Source organism: Trichechus manatus, unplaced genomic scaffold (assembly GCF_000243295.1).
Source record: "Trichechus manatus latirostris isolate Lorelei unplaced genomic scaffold, TriManLat1.0 scaffold00087, whole genome shotgun sequence".
Taxonomy (NCBI): domain Eukaryota; kingdom Metazoa; phylum Chordata; class Mammalia; order Sirenia; family Trichechidae; genus Trichechus; species Trichechus manatus.
In genome coordinates, this window is record NW_004444023.1 from 9,581,615 (window position 1) to 9,607,826 (window position 26,212).

The 26,212-nt window shown below is 41.8% G+C and overlaps 1 protein-coding gene across 1 annotated transcript in view; it reads right to left on the reverse strand.

Moving 5' to 3' along the window:
- Nucleotides 1–26,212, reverse strand: part of OSCAR (osteoclast associated Ig-like receptor) — a 44,297-nt gene that overhangs the window by 9,597 nt on the left and 8,488 nt on the right. The window contains exons 6-9 of the mRNA XM_004381884.2: nucleotides 11,423–11,573; nucleotides 5,186–5,221; nucleotides 4,784–5,074; nucleotides 4,181–4,477 (exon numbers count right to left, since the gene is read on the reverse strand). Of these exons, the coding sequence (XP_004381941.2) occupies nucleotides 4,181–4,477; nucleotides 4,784–5,074; nucleotides 5,186–5,221; nucleotides 11,423–11,573 (775 nt within the window). The remainder of the gene's footprint in view (nucleotides 1–4,180; nucleotides 4,478–4,783; nucleotides 5,075–5,185; nucleotides 5,222–11,422; nucleotides 11,574–26,212) is intronic.

Genomic DNA, 26,212 nt, shown 5'->3' on the forward strand with positions numbered 1-26,212 from the left:
TGGACTGCCAGAAGAACGAACAAATCTGTCTTGGAAGAAGTACAACCAGAATGCTCCTTAGAAGCAAGGATGGCAAGACTACGTCTCACGTACTTTGGACATGTTATCAGGAGGGATCAGTCCCTGGAGAAGGACATCATGCTTGGTAATGTAGAGGGTCAGTGAAAAGAGGAAGGTCCTCAATGAGATGGATTGACACAGTGGCTGCAATAATGGGCTCAAGCATAACAACGATCATGAGGATGGCGCAGGACCACGCAGTGTTTTGTTCTGTTGTACATAGGGTCGCTATGAGTTGGAACTGACTCGACAGCACCTAACAACAACAACAACAAACTCCTAAACTGTGAGAAAAGAAATTTCTCTTCTTTAAAACCATGCATTTGTGGTATTTTTATTACAGCAGCACTAGGAAACTAAGACAGCACAGTTTGCCGAACAAAGGGAGTATCTTGGCCATTTTTCTGTAGTGTTTCCAGAGGTATAATAGTAATAACCCAAACTAACAAGTATTGAATGCCTACTCACGTATCTCTTCTTTAGTCATGCAAAAAAAACAGTTGTCCTTGAGTTGACTCCAACTCATGACACCCGCATGTGTGTCGCAGTAGAACTGCGCTCCATGGAGTTTTCAATGGCTGATTTTTCAGAAATAGATCACCGGGCCTTTATTCTGAGGCACCTCTGCGTGGACTTGAACCTCCAACCTTTTGGTTAACAGCTGAGCATGTTAACTGTTTGTACCACCCAGAGACTCCCCACAGTCAAGCAGATGGTGAGTTTAGGGAAGAAGCAAATATGTTGGGAAAATGAGAGAAATAGAAAACCGAGGTTGACATCACAGAGTTATAATCCTTATTGCACACAGAGATCAGGACAGAGCAAATGTGTTTGTTTTGTTTTAACAGATGAGTTGGAACCGACTCAACGGCACGTAGCAATGGTCTCCATCTTTCAAGTCCCTGGGGAGAACTCTGGTGTCTAACTGGAAAATAGATTGTGGGTCTAAATTAAGTGTCTTACTTGCCTAGTGGTGCTGTAGCAGAAATACCACAAGTGGGTGGCTTTAAAGAACAGAAACTTATCTCCTCCCAGAGCTAGAAGTCCAAATTCAGGGCACTGACTGTAGGGGAAGGCTCTCTCTCTCTGACCTCTCTCTGTAGCCCTAGCATTCCTCAGTTCCTTGGTGATCTTCATGTGGCATCTATCTTCCCCTATTTGTGTTTGCTTATCTCTGCCTATGCTGCTGCTTATAACTCAAAATGATTAGGCTTAGGACACATCCTACACTGATATGACCTCCTTAACATAGAAAAGAAAACCCTATTCCCAAACAGGTTTGCATCCACAGTTACGTTCTTGTTAGGTGTCAGGGATTCTGATTCATAGCAATCCCACGTGACAGAGTAGAATTGCCCCGTAGGGTTTCCTGGGCTGTAATCGTTAAAGAAGCAGACTGCTACATCTTTCTCCTTCGGAGCAGCCTGGGGGTTCAAATCACCGACCTTTCGGGTAGCAGCCGAGTGCTTAACGGTTGTGTCACCAGGGCTCCTAATATCCACAGGTATAGGGGTTAGGATTCCAACACAAATTTTGAGAGGACACAATTCAATCCATAACAGTAGCGTTTGTCAACCCCAGCACTATTGATACACGAAGCTGGATAATTCTCGGTTGGGAGAGGGGAGCTGACTTGTGGGTTGTAGGACGTTTAGCAGCATTCCTCTCTCTACCCATGAGGCCCCAGGAGCACCGTCCTTTGCTGCGATACCAAAAACGTCTCCAGACATTGCCAAATGCTGCCAGGTGGCAAAATCACCCCTAGTTGAGAACCAACGGTCTAAGGAATATAAGGGATAAGACGAAGGTCAGTTACTTCTCTTTCCTTTTCTGTCAGGACTATTGCCGTCCACCTTGACTCTGTGGACATAGAGAGCATAGACCTGCCCCCAGTGTTCTGATCTCAGATTTCTAGCCTCCAAAACTGTGAGACAATAAATTACTGTTTTTTAAACTCTTTCGTTACTATTGACACAAAGAGTACGCCAGCCACTTTGTATGCCTCTGGACCTCAGGTAAGGTGTTATTCCGGTTCCAATGCATTTAGCATCAAGGTGGGACCCTTTTAAAATGTGTGAAGCTCAGCAGACCAAAGTTGGAGCCTCATTGTTGCATAGGTTGAGCATTTTATAAGGTGATGCTTCCCAGATGTGTTAGCTTTGTAAACCTTTGCCTTTTTCCCCTTTATTTCTGTGAAATAAGACTTGCAAGCATAACGATGGCTTTCCTGTGTGATAGTTAGCGAGCCTGGTGGGTTTGTTTTGTTTTTTTCTGGGTCATATTTGGAAAACCAGAGGTTCCTCATGTAATCTAATGGAAAGGCACCTGCAATAAGTTAATTAGCTAGCTCTCATTGGTATATTGTCATACACAGATCAGTGGCACCAGAGTACCACTCGCCTCATTGGTGGCTTGTATTACCAGATCATATTGCTCAAAATCTATATTACCAACTAAAAATTTAAACCCACTCAATTAGTAAGCACGCATTCTAATACTGAAAACACACGTCATCCCCCAAAAAAAAAAATTAAGGAGAAAAAAATGTAGTAACGAAAGGGTTAACACCACCCACTTTATGGTATTTTGTTATGGCAGCCATAGGAAACTAAGACGCTGGGCCCAACTAAAATCCATACGGTCATAACTATTTTCCAAGCAAGAGTTCCTTCACAGCCTTCCAGAAAATGGGGTCATCTGCCTTCTGCTAGAACACTTCTAGTGACAGTTGCTCATTCTCTTTTCAAGCGGTTACAGCTGTTGAATGTTCGCTTTCATCCCAGTTATCTTACTTGTCCCTGGAGAGGAGGTTGAACAGCCTTCGCATTGAGCTAGAAAACTGAATTTTCTAGCGTTGGAGTAAATCGGTCGTTGTTGTGGTTAGTTGCCTTAGAGTCAACTCCGACTCATGACAACCTTATGTATAACAGAGCAAAACGTTGCCCAGTCCTGCACCATCTTCACGATTATGGTGTGCTCGAGTCCATTATCGCAGCCACTATGTATTTTGAGTGCCTTCCAACCTAAGGGACTCATCTTCCCACACTGCATCAGACAATATTCTGTTATGATCCATAACCTTTTCATTGGCTAATTTTCAGAAGTAGTTTGCCAAGCCTTTCTTCTTAGTTTCTTAATCTGAGTGCTCTGCTAAAACCTGTCCACTATGGGTGACCCTATACAGGTGGAATAGCTTCCAGCAATCATAGCGACATACAAGCCCACACAGTGCAACAAGCTGATGGGTAGTGGAGAACTGGTCATAGCTGCAGGAAAGATGTCCCTAGGCACACAAATTCCCTACCTTACCCCTGGGCTTCATGACCTCAGCATGGAGTAGAAAGAAAAATTCTTCTTTCCTAGATACCCCATGGTTTCCATATCCACATCAGTATCTTGGAGTTGTCCTCCTATGGCTTGTAGCCTATGGTTCTGTATCAAACACCTTTGTCTGCTGAACGTATTTTCCCTTTGTCAGAGACTAGCACCCCTCCTTCCTTTAGGAACTTGTCTTCCCCCTGCCCCACATTCATGTCACCACGGATGGAACTTTAGTTTTACATTTAATTAGATTTTTTTTTTGGTGAAACTATACACAGCAAAAGGTACACCATTTCAACAAATTCGACTGTTACAATTCAGTGACATTATTTACATTCTTCATGTTGTGTAATTGTTCTCAGTATCCTTTCTCAAATCGTCCCATCATCATTAATGTAAATCATTGCCCCCTAAGCTTCTCATCTAACCTTTCAAGATGCTGTTGTCAATTTGACCTGATACACATAAATCTTTGAGAGAGCATAATGCTCAAGACAGACATGCTTTACTAATTAGGCTAAACTGTTATTTGGTTCAAAGCAGACTTCCAGGAAAAGTTTTGATTTGAGGTTTAAGGTTTAAAGAGTATCTCAGGGCAATAGTTCTGTGTGTTCAGCCAGTATTAAAAAGCAATGATTGTCACTTTGAGGACTAAGGTGCACCTGACCCATGCCATGGTATTTTCAATTGCCTCAAATACATGTGAAAGCTGAACAATGAAAAAGGAAGACCGAACAAGAATTGACACTCTCTGATTAGATAAAAAAACTCTAAAGAAAAAAAATCAAGAAAACCTTACCTGTCACCCAGATCTCAAGGCTATCACTGGGGTGTGAGGCCCAGAAAGGACTGCTTTTCTGGTAGTAGACACAGCTGTAGTTCCCAGTGTCCTTGACTGTCACATTCTGGAGGGAGAACTCTGCCATGTTCCCTAATGGCCTCCAGTCCCGTATGGGCTCTGACATTCCTTCCTTCAGTAGAGCAAACCTTACATAGTCCACAACATTGTATGGCTTCTGGCACCGCAGAGGCACTTTTTTTCCTGCAGTCACATTACGACTTGGGTAGGCTTGGAGGGAAGGTTTAGGGAAACCTCCTATAAAAGAAGGAAGCTCAGAGGTAATGAGAGAAACCTTGGGTTGCCCATCACCCTGGTTTTCATGCAGTGGGGCTAAATTAAAGATAACTGATCTCACCCTGCACTGATTCCAGGACAGAGTATCCCCTCCCAACAAGCCTGGATAAAACCAACATTCAAATTCTGTTCCTGTCTCTCTTCGCCATCACCCACACTTCGCTACACTGGGGACGCAACCCCTGGTCTCCCTCTCTCCCTCTCATTCCTCCCTCATCCCCTGTCCCAAGGAAAACCATATGTCATTCCAGAGCACCTCCTTCTCACCTGTAACCAGAAGTAGAAGGACATCACTGGGCTGTGAAGTTGTGTAGGGGGACAGAATGGTGTAGTATTCACAGGTGTACTCCCCAGCGTTACCTTGGTGTAGATCAGTGAGAAGGAATTCAGCCAGGTTCTCTGTAAGATTACATGGCTCTAAGGACCACATAGTAATTCTTCCCTTTTTGAGAGCAAAGTTTACATTCCTGGTTGGAGACCAGCACCTCAGAATCACATTGCTCTTGAGAGGGACCACCGAGCTGGGCCAGGCACTGAGGCTGGGCTTGGGAAGTGGCCCTGGAAGGGAAACAGAGCCCAGGGCTGGATTTGACTCCTCATCTTGCTCTCAGAAGCCCACATAAGGAAGAGGAAGGAAAAGTGGGGAATTTAGAGTGAAGAAACACTCACCATCTCCTGTCATGTCCCTTTGGCTAAGACACAGACCTGTAAAAGAACCCTCCATGAGTGATCCACCACCTGCCTGCAGCCCACATCATCTCCCTGCCCTGATCCCTGAGGGACCACCCCAGAGTCTCTTCTGAGAATTTTTTTGTTGTGTGCTGTCAATGGCAACAGATTTGGTTTTGGTTTGGTGCATTGTAGAATTTTCAGCAGCAGCCTTGGCCTTTACCTACAAGATACCAGTAGCAACTTCCCCCAGCCAGTTGTGACAACAAAAAATATCTCAAAAACAACAACATCAAAACCCGTTGCCGTTGAGTCAATTCTGATTCATACGACCCCATATGCGTCAGAGTAGAACTGAGCTCCATAAGGTTTTTAATGGCTGATTTTTCAGAAGTAGATCTACAGGGCTTTCTTCCAAGGCACTCTGTGTGGACTCAAACTTCTAATCTTTCAGTTAGCAGTGAGCACGTTAACTGTTTGCACCACCAGGGACTCCACACCTTGCCAAATATGCCTGGGGTGGGGGTTGATAACCACTGTTCTGCTTCAGTGTGAGCAGCCAGAAAGGAAGAAAACGAACCAGACAGGGCCTCAGGGTGAGCCCTCAGTGAGCAGTGGTGGACTTCCCTCACTTTTCAGACCCGCCAGTTCACAGAACATCTCATCTCATCTCATGTCATCTCATGTCTGAATCTCATTTGCGAAGTTACAGGATATGACTACAGAGAACCGTTGTGCCACAGACTTTCTGAGGCAGAATGAGATGGAAATGGTGATGTGACATAGAGAGCACGAGGGGTGGCCTCCAGGAGAAATTTCAAGGTCTTCACCAAGACGATGATGATGATGGTGGTAATCATCATAATAATAACCAAAACCGTCATCATGGAGTCAATTCTGACTCACAGTGATCCTATATGATAGACTAGAACTGCCCCATAGTTTCCAAGGCTTGTAATCTTTACACAAGCAGATTGCCACTTCTTTCTCCACAGGGTGTGGCCTTATATAAATGAATGTTCTGGCAAAGTTCACTCTCCTTCCAATACTGCAGTCTTCTTGGCATCTGACTACAGTTCCTGGGCTGTAGGGCAGCAGGGACCGCAAACCTGTCACCTAACCTGTAGATTTTGGACCATCGGCCCCTGTAACCACATGAGCCAGCAGAGGTCATCAGCTTGTCTTCTGACCCACAGATTTGGGACTTACCAGCCCCCACAGCTGTGGGAGCCATTTCCTTGAAGTCAATTTATATATATACATGTATCTATACAGACTTCATTGGTTTTTCTCCTCTAGAGAACACAGACTAAGACGACAGTCATACCCATCCAGTTATGTATTTTCTACAACTGCTTTTGTGCCACAATGGCAGACTTGAATGTTATTGTTATTGTTAGGTGCCATTGAGTCACTTCTGACTCATAGCAAGCCTACATACAACAGAACGAAACACTGCCTGGTCCTGCCCATCCTCACAATCGCTGTTATGCTTAAGCCCATTGTTGCAGCCACAGTATTAATCTATCTCATTGAGGGTCTTCCTATTTTTCACTGACCCTCCACTTTACCAAGCATGATGTCCTTCCCCAGGGACTGGTCCCTTCAGATAACACGTCCAAAGTATTTGAGACATAGTCTCACCATTCTTGCTTCTAAGGAGCATTCTGGCTGTACTTCTTCCAAGACAGATTTGTTCGTTCTTCAGGCAGTCCATGGTTTATTCCATACTCTTTGCCAACACCATAATTCAAAGGTGTCAATTCTTCTTCTGTCTTTCTTATTCATCGTCCAGCTTTCACACGCATATGAGGTAATTGAAAACACCCTGGCTTGGGTCAGGTGCACCTTAGTCTTCAAGGTGACGTCTTTGCTTTTTAACACTTTAAAGAGGTCTTTTTGCAGCAGATTTGCCCAATGCAATGTGTCTTTTGATTTCTTGACCGCTACTTCCATGGGTGTTGATTGTGGCTCCAAGGAAAATGAAATCCTTGACAACTTCAGTGTTTTCTCCATTTAACACGATGTTGCTTATTGGTTCAGTTGTGAGGATTTTTGTTTTCTTTATACTGAGGTGTAATCCATACAGAAGTCTGTGGTCTTTGATCTTCATCAGTAAGTGCTTCAAGTCCTCTTCACTTTCAGCAAGCAAGGTTGTATCATCGCATAATGCAGGTTGTTAACGAGTCTTCCTCCAATCCAGATGCCACATTCTTCTTCACATCGTCTAACTTCTCAAAGTATTTGCTCAGCATACAGTTTGAATAGGTATGGTAAAAGGATGCAACCCTGACACACACCTTTCCTGACTTAAACTACACAGTATCCCCTTGTTCTGTTTGAACCACTGCCTCCTGATCTATGTACAATTAAGTGTTCTTGAATTCCTGTTCTTCCCAATGTTATCCTTAATTTGTTCTGATCCACACAGTCGAATGCCTTTGCATAATCAATAGAACACAGGTAAACACCTTTCTGGTATTCTTTGCTTACAGCTAGGATCCATCTGACATCGGCGGTGATATCCGTGGTTCCAGGTCCTCTTCTGAACTCAGCTTGAATTTCTGGATGTTCCCTTGCTGCAGCTGCTTTTGAATGATCTTCAACAAAATTTTATTTGCATGTGATATTAATGATATTGTTCAATAATTTTCACATTCTGTCGGATCACCTTTCTTGGGAATAGGCGTAAATACAGGTCTCCTCCAGTCAGTTGGCCAGGTAGCTGTCTTCAAAATTTCTTGGCATAGACAAGTGAGCACTCCAGTTCTGCATCCATTTGTTGAAACAATTGGTATTCTGTCAATTTCTGGAGACTTGTTTTTCACCAATGCCTTCAGTGCAGCTTGGACTTCTTCCTTCAGTACCATCAGTTCCTGATCATATGCTACCTCCTGAAATGGTTGAACATCGACCAATTCTTTTTGGTATGGTGACTGTGTGTATTCTCTCCATCTTCTTTTGATGCTTCCTGCATCATTTAACATTTTCCCTGTAGAATCCTTCAATATTGCAACTCCCGGCTTGGATTTTTTCTTTAGTTCTTTCAGCTTCAGAAATGCCGAGGATGTTCTTCCCTTTTGGTTTTCTAACTTCAGGTCTTTTCACATGTCATTATAATAGTTTACTTTGTCTTCTCGACCCACTCTTTGAAGTCTTTTGTTCAGCTCTCTTACTTCACCATTTCTTCCATTTGCTTTAGCTACTCGACATCCAAGAACAAGCTTCGTAGTCTCTTCTAACACCCATTTTGTCTTTTCTTTCTTTCTTGTCTTTTTAATGACCTTTTGCTTTCTTCATGTATGACGTCCTTGATATTATTCCACAACTCGTCTGGTCTTTGGTCATTAGTGTTCAACTCGTCAAATCTATTCTTCAGACGGTCTCTAAATTCAGGTGGGATATACTCAAGGTCATACTTTGGCTCTCGTGGACTTGTTCTAATTATCTGCAGCTACAACTTGAACTTGCATATGAGCAATTAATTATCTGTTCTTCAGTCAGCCCCTGGCCTTATTCTGACTGATGATACTGAGCTTTTCCATTGTCTCTTTTCACAGATGTAGTCAATTTGATTCCTGTATATTCCAACTGGCAAAGTCTACGTGTATAGTCGCTGTCAATGTTGTTGAAAAAAGGTATTTGAGATGAAGAAGTCATTGGTCTTGCAAATTTCTATCATGTGATCTCCGGCATCATTTCTATCACCAAGGCTATATTTTTCAAGTACCGATCCTTTTTGTTTCCAACTTTCACATTCCGGTCACCAGTAATTATCAATGCATCCTGATGGCATGTTTGATCAATTTCAGACTGCAGAAGTTGGTAAAAATCCTCAATTTCTTCATCTTTTGCCTTAGTGATTGATAGATAAATTTGAATAATAGTCGTATTAACTGGTCTTCCTTGTAGGTGTATGGATATCATCCTATCAGTGACAGCGTTGTACTTCAGGATATATATTGAAATGTTCTTTTTGATGATGAATGCAACACTATTCCTCCTCAAGTTGTCATTCCTGGCATAGCAGACCATGTGATTTTCCGATTCAAAATGGCCACTACCAGTCCATTTCAGCTAACTAATGCCTAGGATATCGATGTGTATGTGTTCCATTTCATTTCGAACAATTTCCAATTTTCCTAGATTCATCCTTCATGCATTTCACCTTCAGATTATTAATGGATTTTGCAGCTGTTTCTTCTCATTTTGGGTCGTGCCACATCAGCAAATGAAGGTCCCAACAACTTGACTCCATCCAGGTCGTTAAGGCTGACTCCACTTTGAGGAGGCAGCTCTTCCACAGTCGTTTTCTGAGTGCCTCCCAACCTGACGGGCTCATCTTCCAGCACTATATCAGACCATGTTCCACTGCTATTCATAAGGTTTTCACTGGTTAATTCTTTTGCAGAAGTAGACTGCCAGGTCGTTCTTCCTGGCTAGACAGACCAGAATTTGAATTTGGATTCTCCACTTACTAGCTGAGCAGTCTTAGCAATTGACTTCAACTGTCAATCTCAGATTCCTTGTGTGCAATAAATGGGGATCAGTACTATTCTGCAGAATTTTTCTAAGGAATGTAAAATGAGTTTCGGTCATACAATGACACAGGATTAAATAACATTGAATCTAATTTGTACAAGAAAGTTATTCTCTTCTCAATTCTGTCTCAATCCTGATCACATAGAAGAAAACTGCAACTGGGTGCTAGTCTTCAATCCATCTCTAAACATTACTCCTATCCCTTAGAAATTGGACAGAAGTGTGGCTCACAGTCTATAAGCAGACAAAACCAAAAAACCAAAACCACTTGCTATCAAGTCAATTCTGACTCGTGGCAACCCCACATGTTGAGAGTAGAACTGTGCTCCATAGGACTTTCAAGGCTGTGACATTCTGGAAGCAGATCACCAAATCTTTCTTCCGAAATGTCTCTGAGTTCGTTCAAACTGCCAACTTTTCAGTTAGTAGCCAAGCAATTAAGTAATTGTGCCACCCAGGGATTCCTACAGAGTGCAACACCTAGTAAGAATGTAATAGTATTGCTTTAACTACGCGCTGGGTTACTAACCGATGGGTTGGAAGTTTCAAGCCACTAGCCACTCCATAGGAGAAAGATGGGGCAGTTTGCGTCCATAAACATTACAGCTTTGGAAACCCTATGGGGCAGTTCTACTCTGTCCTGTAGGGTCACTATGAGGCAGAATCGGCCTAACAGCAATGGTTTTGTTTTTGTTTTTGTTTTTGTTGTTAATGATCACTATGAGTTGAAATTGACTAGACAGCACCTAATAACAATATGCTCTAATAATTCTCTATCTTTCACGAGTGATATCAGTTTTCCATTTATAGAGGTGTTTTATAGATCTATGTTTTCCTATTTTTTAAATTGTGGTAAATATGTGTGTAACAAAACATTTGCCATTTCAACATTTTTTACACGTACAATTCAGTGACATTATGTTCATCATGTTGTTCAACCATCACCATCACCCATTTCCAAATTTGTCCATCACCCTTAACAAAAGCATCTAAGCTCCCTTAAGGGACACATCAGTGTCCCCTAAACAATGAGTTCTCCTTTCCCCCTCCCTGCTGCCCCTGGTAATCACTAATAAACTTTGATCTCTATACACTTGCTTATTCTAGATATTCCATATAAGTGGAGTAGATCTATTTTTTAAATGGAGTGTAGTATTAAAAGGTAATAAAAACCTGAGTCAATCTGAAGGAAAATAACATTAAAAAAAAAAGAATACAGCTGTCACATTCACATGGCAAAATGTCATCGGGAATTTTAAGAATGACTGAATTTTGAAAAACAAATAAACAGAAAAACATGTAAAGCACTTAACATATTCCTGTCACATAATATGAATTCAAGAAATTGGAGTTTCTTTTATTTGTATATCCTACCCATTACATAAGGAGCACTGGTGGTGCAGTGATTAAGTGCTCAGCTGTGAATTGGAAGTTTGGCAGCTTGAACCTACCAACTGCTCCATGGGAGAAAGACCTGGCAATCTGCTTCCATTAAGATTTATAGTCTAGGAAACCCTGTGGGGCAGTTTTACTTTGTTCTATGGGGTCGCTATGAGTCAGAATAGACTAGATGACAACAGGTTTGATTCTTCTTTTGGTTTACGCATTACCTACCAACAGGCTTCTCCAACTCTGGCTGCCTCATAGCCCAACACACCACCACCCATAGTGACCGTATTATCCCCCAAGACTTACCAAAGCAGAGCAGGAACAGAAATTGGGAGATCATGGCAGCCCCTTCAGCCTGTTCCACCGAAATTCCTTCAGTCTTACCGTTTGTGTTACTCAAAATGTCCTCCCGACTCCAGGATATGCAGTAACGGCCTTGCTCCAGGGTTTTAATTCTCTACACTTACATACCCACAGTTTCTCAGAATCACAATCAGGAAATGATAACTAGTTATTGCAACATCCTCCCAAGCTTCCTCCCACAGGCTTAACTCACAGAATCGTCATCTAACATGGACTGCAGATCTTCTAACTGCAAGGCATGTAGATGAAGCAGAACAAAGTATGTAAGAAAATGCTCATTGAATCCCAATACCCATTGTCCCTTTCTAGAATAATGAAAGAATATAGATGAACCCATGAAAACCCGGAATAACAACTGTATTTCTCTTTCACAAGCAAGGCTTTCTGGTCAACAGGATGTGAACAGAAGTGATGTGTACCACTTCTGGGACATGTCCTAAGGGACGTTTGAGGGCTAAAGCTGGGTCAGAGCTGATAACAAAGAGAAAAAAAGTTTTAGGGGCACCAGGAAGAGAGTGGACATCTAGGAAAATGAGACAATAGGACCTGTAAAGAAGAACAAAAACAAAACAGCTAGTTGCTGTTGAGTCAATTCTGACTCATGGCTACCCCATGTGTTACAGAGTAGAACTGTGCTCCATAGGGTTTCCAAGACTGTGACCTTTCAGAAGCAGATTGCCAGGCCTGTCTTCCGAGATGCCTCTGAGTGGGTTTGAATTACCATCCTTTCATTTAGTCACCCAGCCCTGAACCATTTTCACCACCCAAGGACTTCTCCATAGAGAGAGTGCCAAGGAATGGGTTACCATCTTTAATCCACCACCTCTGTTACTTTTGGCTGAAATAAATTCTAACTGATACATTTCCCTTACAGAGAAAACTCATTCCTGATCTTACTCTTCCTTGACTCAAGAGGTGCTTCTAGAGGCTAAAGACAAGAAAGATCTGGACTGTGCAGCCTGAACCAAAGTTCTTCACCTCCTCACACCTCAGTTTTTCTCCTTTGTAAAATTGGGTTCAACCCAATTGTCTAAGGTTCTTTCCTGTTCAAGAAAAAGCTGTATGAGGACTTCATTTCTCTTTATGGCTTAGTAATATTTCACTGAGGCATTAGAATTGTGGTGTTGGCAAAGAATATTGAATATGCTGTGAACTGCCAAAAGTACAAACTAATTAGTTTTAAAAGAAGTACAACCAGAATGCTCCTTAGAAGTGAGGATGGCGAGACTTCGACTCGCTTACTTTAGGCACATCATCAGGAAAGACCGATCTATAGAAAAGGACATCATGTTTGGTAAAGCAGATGGTCAGCAAAAACGAGGCAACACCTCCATAAGATGGACTGACACAAAAGCCAGAACAATGGACTCAAACATACCATTTATCATTAAGATGGCACAGGACCATTTTGAGTCAAAGCTGACTGGACAACAACTAACAACAAAAATAATATTCCATTGTATGGCTAGACCACATTTTGTTTATCCATTCATCTACTGATGGACATTAGGTTGTTTCCACATTTTGCCTATTGTAAATAGAGCTGCAATGAGCATTGGTGTACAAGTTTCTGTTTGACATCTTGCTTTCAATTCTTTTGGAGGTATACCTGATACATGCTACAAGATGGCTGAACCTTGAAAACATTAAACTGAGTGAAATAAGTCACTCACAAAAGGACAAATATTACATGATCCCACTTATATGAAATAGCTAGAATAAACAAATGTATACAGACAAAATTTATTAGTGGTTACTAGGGGTGGTAAACAGGCAGAAAGGGGGAGTCACTACTCAGGAGGCATTGAGTTTTTGTCAATGGCGATGGAATAATTTGGAAATGGATAGTGATGATGGTTGTACAACATGATGAACGTAATCAATGTCACTGAATTACACATATAGAAATTGTTGAATTGGCAGATGTTTATATATATATATACATACATACACACACACACATATATTTGCCACAATAAAACAATTAAAACTTTGTATGAAACATTCAGAGAGAAGAGAAATAAGGAAGTGATAAAAGGAAGAATATAAGAAAGTAAGAAAGAAAATGAGCCTGAAGCTTCAAGCTGGACTTGAAGAAAGAGAGAGAGATATAAAAAAGGAGAAAAAAAGAAAGGAATGATAATGGCAGAGAAGGAAAGGGGAGTGGAAAAGGAAAGGTTGGGAGGGGAAAGAGGAAGAATATATGAGAGTAAAAAGGGATACAGGAAGAGAAGAGAAAAAGTTGAGATGTAGGGAGATGGGAAGAAAGAAGGAAAAGGAAGATGGCGGAGGGAGAGTTTGGGTTGCCACAAACACTGAGCAATTTGATGCTCAAGAATTTGAACCAAAAATATGAAGTTTATGTCTATTATTTCCCACAACACTCAACTGTACCCAGTATACAGTAGGTCCTTGTTATGGACTGAATTGTTTCACCAAAAATATGTGTTGTAAATTCGAACCCCTGAAGTGGTTATAATCCCTTTTGAGAATTAGTTTGCTTTGCTATGTTAATGAGACAATATTAGTGTAAGATGTGTCTTAAGTCAATCTCTTTTGAGATATAAAAGAGATTAAACAAGGAAGCAAGCAGAGATGGGAGGAGATAGATGCCACACCACATGAAAAATGCCAAGGAACAAGAAACAAGGCCCTTCCCCTAGAGCTGACACAGAGAGAGAAAGCCTTCCCCTATAGCCAGCACCCTAAATTTGGACTTCTAGCCTCCTGAACTATGAGAAAATAAACTTCTGTTTGTTAAAGCCACCCACTTGTGTTATTTTTGTTATAGCACCACTAGTAACTAAGGAAGTCCTCAATAAAAGAAAGCTGTTATATAATAAGAGATTTATACTTGAGTACTAGTGGCGCAATTGTTAAGCATTTGGCTGCTAACCAAAAGGTTGGCAGTTCGAATCCACCAGTTGCTCCTTGGAAATCCTGTGGGGCAGTTCTACTCTGTCCTATAGGGTTGCTATGAGTTGGAATCAACTTGATGGCAACAGGTTGGGTTTGGTTTACTTGAGTAGCGATGTGTGTGTCCACCTTGGACAATGTAAGGATAATTTCTCTAGAGCATAACACAAAGGACTCTCTGGAAGAAAAAGATAATAGAATGAAAAGCATTGCACTGGATTGTGGTTTCAAGAGAAACAATGCAAAATCATTTAATTTTTTTTTTTTTTTTGAAACCCAAAGAGAAGAGTATGATGGCTCCTTTAATACGTATTCTCAATTACAGGTCTTAATAAATTTGAATACAAAGCACTTTGTATTTTCAATCACCACATATGCATGTGAAAGCTGGACAATAAATTAAGAAGACTGAAGAATTGACGCATTCTAATTGTGATGCTGGTGAAGAATATGGAATATACCATAGACTGCCAATCAACAACCAACCCATTGTTGTCAAGTCGATTCTTACTCGTAGCAACCCCATAGGACAGAGTAGAACTGCCCCATAGGGTTTCCAAGGAGCGGCTGGTGGATTTGAACTGCCAACCTTTTGGTTAACAGCCGAACTCTTAATCACTTTGCCACCAGGGCTCCATGGACTGCCAGAAGAACGAACAAATTTGTGTTGGAAGAAGTACAGCCAGAATGCTCCTTAGAAGCAAGGATGGTGTGACTTCATCTCACGTACTTTATCAGGAGGGACCAGTCCCTGGAGAAGGACATCATGCTTGGTAAAGAAGAAAACCAAAACCCAAACCCATTGCGATTGAGTCGATTCCGACTCATAGCAACCCTATAGAACAGAGTAGAACTACCCCATAGAGTTTCCAAGGAGCACCTGATAGATTTGAACTGCCAACCTTTAGGTTAGCAGCCATAGCACTTAACCACTATGTCACCAGGGTTTCCTGGTAAAGTAGAGGGTCAGAAAAAAAGAGGAAGACCCTCAATGAAATGGATTGACACAGTGACTACAACAATGGGCTCAAACATGGCAATGATTGTGAGGATGGTGCAGGACTGAGCAACATTTTCTTCTATTATACACAGGGTCATTATGAGTCAGAGCCAACTCGATGGCACTCAACAACAGCAATTAGAGGTTTTAATAAATTAATACAAAGCACTTTGAAGAAAGCAAAGTAAGCTCACTGTCAAATTGTTTTTATTAGCCCATACAATTTTTCAATCAATTAAATGCTTATTATAGCCATCTTTGTATGACATGTTTCTCTAAAACACATTTCCCACACCTCTGAAAGAATAAATCATATAATTTGAATTGGTGAATGCCATAGGAAGGTAAACAAACTAGCCTGTTGGCGGTAGCTGAATTATCACCTTCATCTCCTTGAATGTCCATGTGACTTCCATGGTAATGAAGATGATTTAAAGAAACGAAAGTTCCTTTGAGGTTTCAAATCTGCTGATGAGAAACAAACTTTTGTTCTTAGAAGGAAACTCATGTATCTGACCTTATCTCTTTTATCTTCCTAAAGAGTGTTAGGATCCCTGGGTAGCACAAATGATTAAGCGCTCATCTACTAATTGAAAGGTTGGTGGTTCAAATCCACTCAGAGGTGCCTCGGAAGAAGGGTTTGGAGATCTGCTTCCAAAAGGTCACAGCCATGAAAACCCTATGGAGCATAGTTCTCCTCTGAAGCACATGGGGTTGCCATGAGTTGGAATCAACGTGATGGCAACTGGCTTGTTTGTTTTTTAAAGAAGGGTTAAGAGTCCATACTTCTGTAACCCTAAAAATATCTTGCCACCAAAAACTGAGGTAGGTTTGGGCTAAGTAGATGGGAAGAACTGGAGAAAGAAAGATACAAGTTAGACCACTGATTCTCAAACTTGGCTACACATTAGAATCTTCTGATCAGTTTAAAAAATATGCTGATGCCTAGGTCCCACCCCTAAATACTATGATTTTCATAATGGCTATAGGATTCGGCCTGGGTGTCAGATCTTTTAAACGCTCCTGGGGCAATTGTCCCTGGGTGGTGCAAATGGTTTGTACTTGACTACTAACCTAAAAGTTAGCAGTTCTAACCCACCCAGTGGCACTGCGGAAGAAAAGCCTGGAAATCTGCTTCCATAAAGACTACAGCCAAGAAAACCCTATGGAATACAGTTCTACTCTGCATCACATGAGGTCACTATCAGTCTGAATGGACTTGATGGCAACGGGGTGTGTTTGGGGCGATTCTCACGTGCAGCTATTTGAGAACCAATTGGCTGGAACACACAACTGTCTTTTCATCTCAGGTCTGATATGCTGTTCCCTCTGCCTGGAGTTTTTTCCCCCTTTTTTCTTGGCTAACATTTTCTAATCCCTCAAAAATCAGCTTAGGGGTGCCCAGCTACCACCACCAACCATTCTGATCAGGGCCACAACAGATGGAGCCAGATAGAATGGGAGAAAAATGCAGAACAGAACTCAAATTCTTAAAAAGTCCTGACTTACTGGACCAGTTGAGACTAAAGGGCTCCCTGAGACTATCGTCCTGAGATACTCTTTAAACCTTGAACCCAAACTATCCCCTGAGGTCAACTCTTAGCAAAATAACAAATTGGCTACAAAATAAAGGCTATTACCCGTAAGTATGGTGCTCCATTAAAAAAAACATCTATATGAGTCCAAAAGGTCAACAGCTACTCTAAAACAAAGATGAGAAGATAAGGGGACAGGGAAACTGAACACAGAACACCCTGAACTCAATCAAAGAGAATGTTAACACATTGTGGAAAATGTAACTAATGCCGCTGAATGATTTGTATAGAGATTGGTAAATGGAACCTAATTTGCTGTGTAAACTTCCACCGAAAACACAATAAAATATTATTTATTTTAAAAAAGGAACTTAGGAGTTCCTTCTACAGTAAAGATTTCCCTGAGTACTCCCCTACTATCTTTACACTTCTTATCACAACTGCAACTGATTAATCAAGTGTGTAATTGTCTTTTTAATGTCTGTCTTCCCTGTTCTTCACAACAGCCACAATCAGTGGTAACTCTCTTCTCGGTTAGTTCTATTAATTGATGCTGTAACTGTCATGAAACAAGATGTTCAAACTCTCATTAGACTAAGGAATCTAGCAGAGTTTTAAGCATTTAATTTTTTTTCCATCAAGAATGTGGGAGAAGAACAACGTGCCAATGAGCCCCTTCTGATTGGGCAGAACTGTCTTACAAGCATTTACGCTCTTCGGGAATTCAGTGATGTCAATTATAACATTGCTGCCAGGGCAATAAAGTATCAAGTAAGACCTCCGTTCAGCCCCAGGGTTACTCCTTGAAAGTTATTGTTGAGATGCTGGCAATCATTTCTAATGTCTTTGGACTCTTATAAGGCTACTTTGAGCAAATTATACTTCCAAGGGCAGATTTATAGGACCAGAGAGTGGAACACATTCACAACTGTTATAAATATCCACGGATCTCCATACTACATAGGGAAACATGCGTGGTCTTTTGAATATCCTTAGTTTATTACCTTATCAAACTAGATCTTCGGAGTAGTTTTACAACACAGAATCAATCTGTCTCTCTCTCTCTCTCTCTGTGTGTGTGTGTGTGTGTGTGTGTGTGTGTGGTGTATGATACTCTCTCTCTCTCTCTCTCTCGTCTTCTCTCTCCCTCTCTCCCTCCTTCCTTCCCTCCCCCTGTAGCTGCAAAGAAGAGAAGACATGTCCTTCATCTCTTCCTTAACCTCCTTTTGGTTAATTATGAAGACAAATTTTTAAGGCTAGTTTCTGGAATTTCATTTCTGGTTATCATTGTTAGCTGCTGTCGAGTCGACTCCAACTCAGGGAGACCATATGCACAACAGAACGAAACGCTGCCATTCCTGCATGATTCTCACAATTGTCAGCATGATCGAGTCCATCTTTGTGGCAACGGTGCCAGTCCTCCTCACTGAGAGTGTTCTTCACCCTAGTTGGCCAGTTACTTCTCCTAACGTGATGTCCTCCGCCAGTGATTGATTCCTCCTAGTGACGTGTCCAAAGCAAGCAAGTTGGACAACACCCTGTTGTGATCCATAAAGTTTTCACCAGCTAAATTTTGGAACTGGAGGTCTTTCTTCCTCATCTGTCTTAGTGTGGAAGCTCTGCTGAAAAGTATCCACCATGAGTGATCCTGCTGGTATTTGTAATGCCGGTAGCATAGATTCCAGCAACACAGTAATGCGCAAGCCACCACAGTATGACAAACTGACAGATGGGTGGTGAGGAATTTTATTGTTGTCGTTGTTAGGTGCTGTCTTAGTCATCTGGTACTGCTCTAACAGAGATACCACAAGTGGATGGCTTTAACAAAGAGAAGTTTATTCTCTCATAGTCCAGTAGGCTACAAGTTCAGGGTGTCAGCTCCAGGAGAAGACTTTCTCTCTCTGTAGGCTCTGGAGGAAGGTCCTTGTGATGCATCAGTCTTCCCTTGTTCCGGGAGCATCTCAGCACAGGGACCTGTGGTCCAAAGGATGCACTCTGTTTCCAGCACTGCTTTCTTGATGATATGGGGTTCCCAATTCTCTGCTTGCTTCCCTTTCTTTTTATCTCTTGTAAGGTAGAAGGTGGTGCAGGCCACATCCTAAGGAAACTCCCTTTACATTGGCTCAGGGATGTGACCTGGGTAAGGGTGGTGTTACAATCCCACCCTAATCCTCTTTAACATAAAATTACTATCACAAAATGGAGGCCAACTACACAATTCTGGGAATCATGGCCCAGCGAAACTGATACACACATTTTTGGGGGACATAATTCAAACCATGACAGGTGCCATCGAGTCAATTCTGACTCATAGTGACCCCATGTACAACACAACAAAACACTGCCTGGTCCTGCGCCATGCTCACAATCTTTGCATTGCTTGAGCTCATTGTTGCAGCCACTGTGTTAATCCATCTCACTGAGAGACTTCCTCTTTTTCACTGACTCTCTACTTTACCAAGCATAATATCCTTCTCCAGGGACTAGTTCCCCCTGATAACGTGTCCAAAGTACATGAAACAAAGTCTCGCCATCCTTGCTTCTAAGGAGCGTTCTGGCTGCACTTCTTCCAAGACAGATTTGTTCATTCTTCTGGCAGTCCGTGGTATACTCAATATTCTTGCCAATACCATAACTCGAGGGCATCAATTCTTCTTTGGTCTTCCTTATTTGTTGTCCAGCTTTCACATGCATATGAGGTGACTGAAAACACCATGGCTTGAGTCAGGCACATCTTAGTCCTCAAAGTGACATCTTTGCTTTTTAACACTTTAAAGAGGTCTTTTGCAGCAGATTTGCCCAATGCAATGTGTCTTTTGATTTCTTGACTGCCACTTCATGGGTGTTGATTGTGGATCCAAGTAAACTGAGATCCTTGATAACTTCAGTCTTTTCTCCTTTTATCTGACATTGCTTATTGGTCCTGTTGTGAAGATTTTTGTTTTCTTTATGTTGAAGTGCAATCCATACTGAAGGCTGTAGTCTTTGATCTTCATCAGTAAGTGTTTCAAGTCTTCTTCACTTTTAGCAATCAAGGTTGTGTCATCTGCATATTGCAGGTTGTTAATGAGTCTTCCTCTAATCCTGATGCCCCATTCTCCTTCATATAGTCCAGTTTCTCAGATTATTTGCTCAGCATACAGATTGAATGAGTATGGTGAAAGGATACAATCCTGACACACACCTTTCCTGACTTTAAACCACGCAGTATCCCCTTATTATGTTCAAACAACTGCCTCTTGGTCTATGTACAGGTTCCTCATGAGAACAGTTAAGTGTTCTGGAATTCCCGTTCTTTGCAATGTTATCCATAATTTATTATGATCCACACAGTCAAATGCTTTTGCATAGTCAATAAAACACAGGTAAACACCTTTCTGGTATTCTCTGCTTTCAGCCAAGATCCATCTGACATCAGCAATGATATCCTTTGTTCTATATCCTCTTCTGAATCAAGCTTGAATTTCTGGAGTTCCCTGTCAATGTACTGCTGCAACCGCTTCTGAATGATCTTCAGCAAAATTTTACCTGTTTGTGATATTAATGATATTGTTTGATCATTTCTGCATTCTGTTGGGTTACCTTTCTTTGGAATGGGCACAGAAATGGATCTCTTCCACTGGTTGGCCAGGTAGCTGTCTTCCAAATTTCTTGGCATACAGGAGTGAGCACCTTCAATGCTGTACCCATTTGCTGAAACATCTCGATTGGTATTCCATCAATTCCTGAGGCCTTGTTTTTCACCAGTGCTTTCAGTGGAGCTTGGACTTCTTGCTTCAATACTATCAGTTCTTGATTATAAGCTACCTCCTGAAATGGTTGAATGTCAACCAATTCTTTTTGGTACACTGACTCTATGTATTCCTTCCGTCTTCTTTTGATGCTTACTGCCTCATTTAACATTTTCCCCGTAGAATCCTTCAATATGGCAACTTGAGGCTTGAATTTTTTCTTCAGTTCTTTCAGCTTGAGAAATGCCAAGCATGTTCTTTCCCTTTCGGTTTTCTAACTCCAGGTCTTTGTGCAGTTCATTATAATACTTTACTTTGTCTTCTCGAGTCGCCTTCTGAAATATTCTGTTCTACTCTTTTACTTCATCATTTCTTCCATTTGCTTTAGCTACTCTATGTTCAAGAGCACGTTTCAGGTCTCTTATGACATTCATTTTGGTTTTTTCTTTCTTTCTTGTCTTTTTAATGAACTTTTGCTTTCTTTATGTAAGTATGACTTACATAAACAACAAAAATAATAATAAGTCAAAGGTGCCAGCAGCTTGGGGTCCTTGTCCCACACATCAGAGGACATTGAAACAAAAGGGTTCAAATGACTGCAATATGAGTTGTGGGATGCCCCACTGCTAGACAGTAACTGAGCAGTTTTATAACCAGTTGCTGTGGAGTCGATTCCTACTCACTGCAGCCCCATGTGTATTAGAGTAGAACTGTGCTCCATAGGGTTTTCAATGGCTGATTTGGGGGAAGTAGATTGCCAGGCCTTTGTTTCAAGGCACTTATGGGTGGACTCGAACCTCCAACCTTTCAGTTAGCACCTGAGCATGTTCACCGTTCGCACCATCCGGGGACTCCAAGAGGTTTTATAGTCTGCAGCTACACACTGAGGGCGTCAGGGCAGAAAGCCCCATATTAAAAACTGAACTTGTTGCCATCGAGTCAATTCTGACTCATAGTGACCCTGAAGGACAGAGGAGAACTGCCCCATAGGGTTTCCAAGGCTGAGATCTTTATGGAAGCAGACTGCCACATCTTTCTCCCTCGAAGCAGCTGGTAGGTTTGAACCACTGACCTTTCAGTTAGCAGACAAGCATTTAACCACTGTGGCCACCAGGGATCCTTCAGAAAGCCCATAGGTGATGAAAACTGTCCCACAACAGTCTCCCAGGGGAGATAGGGAAGTGATCAGGAGATGGCCTCTGTCATGGATTTAATTGTGTCTCCCCAAAATATCTATAAACTTGGTTAGGCCATGATTCCCAGTATTGTGTGGTTGTCCTCCATTTTGTGATTGATATAATTTTCCTATGTGTTGTAAATCCCAATCTCTGCCTGTGGTTAATAAGGTAAGATTAGGTTATGTTAAAGAGGATTAGGGTGGGATGTAACACCTTTATTCAGGTCACATCCCTAATCCAATGTAAAAGGAGTTTCCCTGGGGTGTGGCCTGCATCACCTTTTATCTTACAAGAGATAAAAGGAGAGAGAAGAGAGTAGGGGGCCTCATACCACCAGGAAACAAGAGCCAGGAGAATAGCGCATCCTTTGGACCCGGGGTCCCTGCACTGAGAAGCTCCTAGACCAGGGGAAGATTGATGACCAGGACCTTCCTCCAGAGCCAACAGAGAGAGAAAAAGCCATCCCCTGGAGCTGGCATGCTGAACTCGGACTTCTAGCCTACTAGACTGTAAGAGAATAAACTTCTGTTTTTTAAAGCCATCCACTTGTGGTATTTCTGTTATAGCAGCACTAGATAACTAAGACTGCCTCACAGCAGATTCTCACAAACCTCCCCAGAAGGATCACAAGGTGTTCCACCAGACCCACCTGCATTCCTCAGCCATGGCCTCTCACCTCCTTGACCTCTGCTTCCATGGTCACGACATCTTCTCTCCCTCTGCTTCTGTTGCCACATCTCCTTCTCTGACTCTCTCTTGCCTCCCTCTTCTAAGGACCCTGTGATTCCACTAAGATCCCTGGGTGGCACAATTGGTTTGCAGTCAGCTGCTAACCTAAAGGTTGGCGATTAGAACTCACCCAGCAATACTATGGAAGAAAGCCTGGTGATCTGTTCCCATAAAGATTACAGCCAGGAAAACCCTATGGGGCAGTTCTATTCTGTCACAAGTGAGGTTGTTATGAGTTGGAAACAACTTAATGGCAACGGGTTTTGTGATTACATAGACCCACCCAGTTAATCCTGGATAATCTCCCCATCTCAAGATCCTTAACTTAACATCTGCAAAGTCCCTTTTGCCACATAAGGTAACATATTCACAGGTTCTGGAAATAGACATCTTTGAGGACCATTATCCAGCCTACTGAAGAAGGGTAGAAATGTGAAGTCTACTTATGTAGCCTTCAGCATAGAGAGCTGAAGGAAACATACATGTTCAAGTGGTGTATATTTCCTAAGACCTCCTGTGTACTAATGCATCAATTGACACATTTGAATTATGGTATTGGCAAAGAATATTGAATATACCATGGACTGTCAGACAAATCTGTCTCAGACGAAGTACAGACAGAATGTTCCTTAGAAGTGAGGATGGTGAGACTTCATCTTGTTACTTTGGACACGTCATCAGGAGGGAGCAATCCCTGGAGAAGGACATCATGCTTAGGAAGGCAGAAGATTAACAAAAAATAGGAAGACCCTCAATGAAATGGATTGACACAGTGACTGCAACAATGGGCTCAAACATAGCAACAATTGTGAGGATGGCACAACCTGGTTCCTCTTGGAAGGAGCTTGTGGTGTAGTCTGGGAGACCAAAACCCAAACCTATTGCCATCAAGGCAATTCCAACTCATAGAGACCCTATAGCACAGAGTTGAACTGCTCCATAGGTTTTCCAAGGTGTAATCTTTACGGGAGCAGGTTGCCACATCTTTCTCCCACCGAGCAGATGGTGGGTTTGAACCACCAACCTTTTGGTTAGCAGCCAAGTGCTTAACCACTGTGCCACCAGGGCTCCTTAGTCTGGAAGACAGAGAATCATAATACACTAAAATAAGTGCTTCAGCGGGAACAAAACAAGGCACTGTGGCAGCATATATGGGTCAAGCAAGAGTTTGCAGAGGAAGCAGCATCTAATCTGAGACCTGAAGGATGAGCAGAGTTCACCAGGTAAAAGGAGATAGAATGGAGAAACTACACCAGACACACCACAGTCTCTTTATGAACTCTTGGTAACTCTGAGCATTTATGGGTGACAAATACAAGGAACCATCGCCTCGAGAACCATAAACTGCTTTGCAGATGTTGAATGTGGTAAAGTCCCCATTTAAAAGTGAAGGTGAGAAAGGAAACTAAAGTCACTGAAGTCCAGAAGTCTTGACTCAACAAACTGGAAGAGATAGTTGTTGGTGTTGTTTAAAAGAGAGCCACAGGGGGGAAAAACAGCAACCTAACCATAAAGTCCCTGGGGAAGGACATGATGCTTGGTAAAGTAGAGGGTCAGTGAAAAAGAGGAAGACCCTCCATGAGATGGATTAGCACAGTGGCTGCAACAATTGGCTCAAACATACCTACTACTGTGAGGATGGTGCAGGATCGGGCAACGTTTTATTCTCTTATATATAAGGTTGCAATGAATCAGAGCTGACTCGACAGCACCTGACAACAATCACACAGACTCCCTGAAGTCCCACCTGTGTCTTGGAGGGCTGTTGGTGAAGATTAGGAGTAACATATGTGAATCACCAGGCAAAATGAAAGGTAATCATGGGAGAAAGTGAAATTACTATTATTATGACTATTATTACTCCCTATACATTTGGTTTCTAGCAAGCCTTGTGTTAGCCACTGGATAAACTATGATGAAGAAATCTCAGGCTTACCATATAGATAAGTACATGGGTAGACTGATGGATATTGAATAGCTAAATAAATAAATGAATGAAATGAGTGAATGGATTAAAAATTGATTAATTGATTGATGAAGGGAGAGATGGATGAATGGCTGGAATAATGAATGAATGAATGATGGATAAGAGTAAATGAAATGATAGGTGTATAAATGAGAGCAATTAAAAGAGTGGATAGATGAATATAAAGAAATAAGGATGAGAATCAATGAATGGATGGATGGATGACAGAGAATGAATGAATGAGTAAATAAATGACATATTTACCTATTTAATGAGTAAATGAGTGGTGCCATGGAAGAAAGGCCTGGTGATCTGCTCCCATGAAGATTACAGCCAAACAAACCCTATGGAACTGTTCTACTCTGTAATACATGGAGTTGCCATGAGACGGAATCAACTCAACGGCCACCAGTTTGAGTGTTTGGGATATGTGTGTGTGAACAGGATGGCAATGTAAACTTTATTCCTTACTCTATGTCCCAGTCCAAAAAAGAAAAAATTACAGCCACTGATCTAAGATTTCTCAAGCTCTCACCATGTGTTGAAGACTGGTTATTTCATTTAACTCTCTGTGGAACCCAGTGTGGTAGGTATTTTTAGTTTCCCCTTTTAGGGAGAGACAGAGAAAAAAAAAAAAAAAAAAGAAAAAACACCAAAGAAAGACAAAAAAATAAAAAAAAAAAAAAAAAAAAAAAAACACCCAAAGGGTCTGTATATTGTCAAAGATCACCTAGCTACTTACTGAGTGGCAGAGCTGGTCTGTCCAAAAAGGAAATTGTCCAAAAAACTGAAGTCATCATCTCCATAAAGTGGGGAGAGAGGAGGAAGAGGTTGGAAAACTTAAAAATAAGAAAGGAGGGTGTGTAGGCCACTCTATTTAGGACATAAATCAAGAAAGGAACGCATGAAGTGTTCCGTGGCTAGACTTGTTCAAACACAAAATCTTATGCGTATGAGGATGGCAGAGACATTGAGACTAGCCAGATTAAAACTAAAAGAAATTATATTAATAAATTCAGGAGAAAATGTGTAGATCAGTCAGGCCTTGGGGAGGAAGGGAGGCAAAATAATGAGCGCTAACATCAGCCCGCAACGTGGAATGGTTCGACGGTGGAAACTCTACCAAGTGGAAGTACCGGTGAAAGCTGTACTGCGCACACTCCACTCGCTGTTGCCTAGCAATGAACCCAGCTTTACATAACGACGGTTCAAGGAGAATAGCCCCATGCAAATGAAGCTGTGATTAGGGGCAGAGCTCTACTTGGTCAGATCTTGGTCTATGGTGGGAGAAAGTCTGTGGAGGAGTTTGGAAGGGGTTTGCTCTGAGACCAATAGTGATATCATTAAAAATACTGAATTTCTTAAAAGGTGAGCTGGAGCATACACAATGGAAAAAAAGATGGGGAAACCTTCATTCCAGGTCCCGCAAGTCTGGTAGACCTTGTCGATAATTACACTAGCTAACACTTACTGAGCACTTACTACCGTCACTGTTCTAAATGCTCTGTGTATTATTCACTCAATCCGTACAACCATCCTAGGAAGTAGGTATTATCAGCACGCCCGTTTTACAGCAAAGGCAACTGACACTTGGGGAAGATCGCTTTTCTGAAGCACCACGATGAACGGGTGCCAGCGCTGGGATTCCAACTCAGGTCTTCTGATTAGGAAGCCCTAA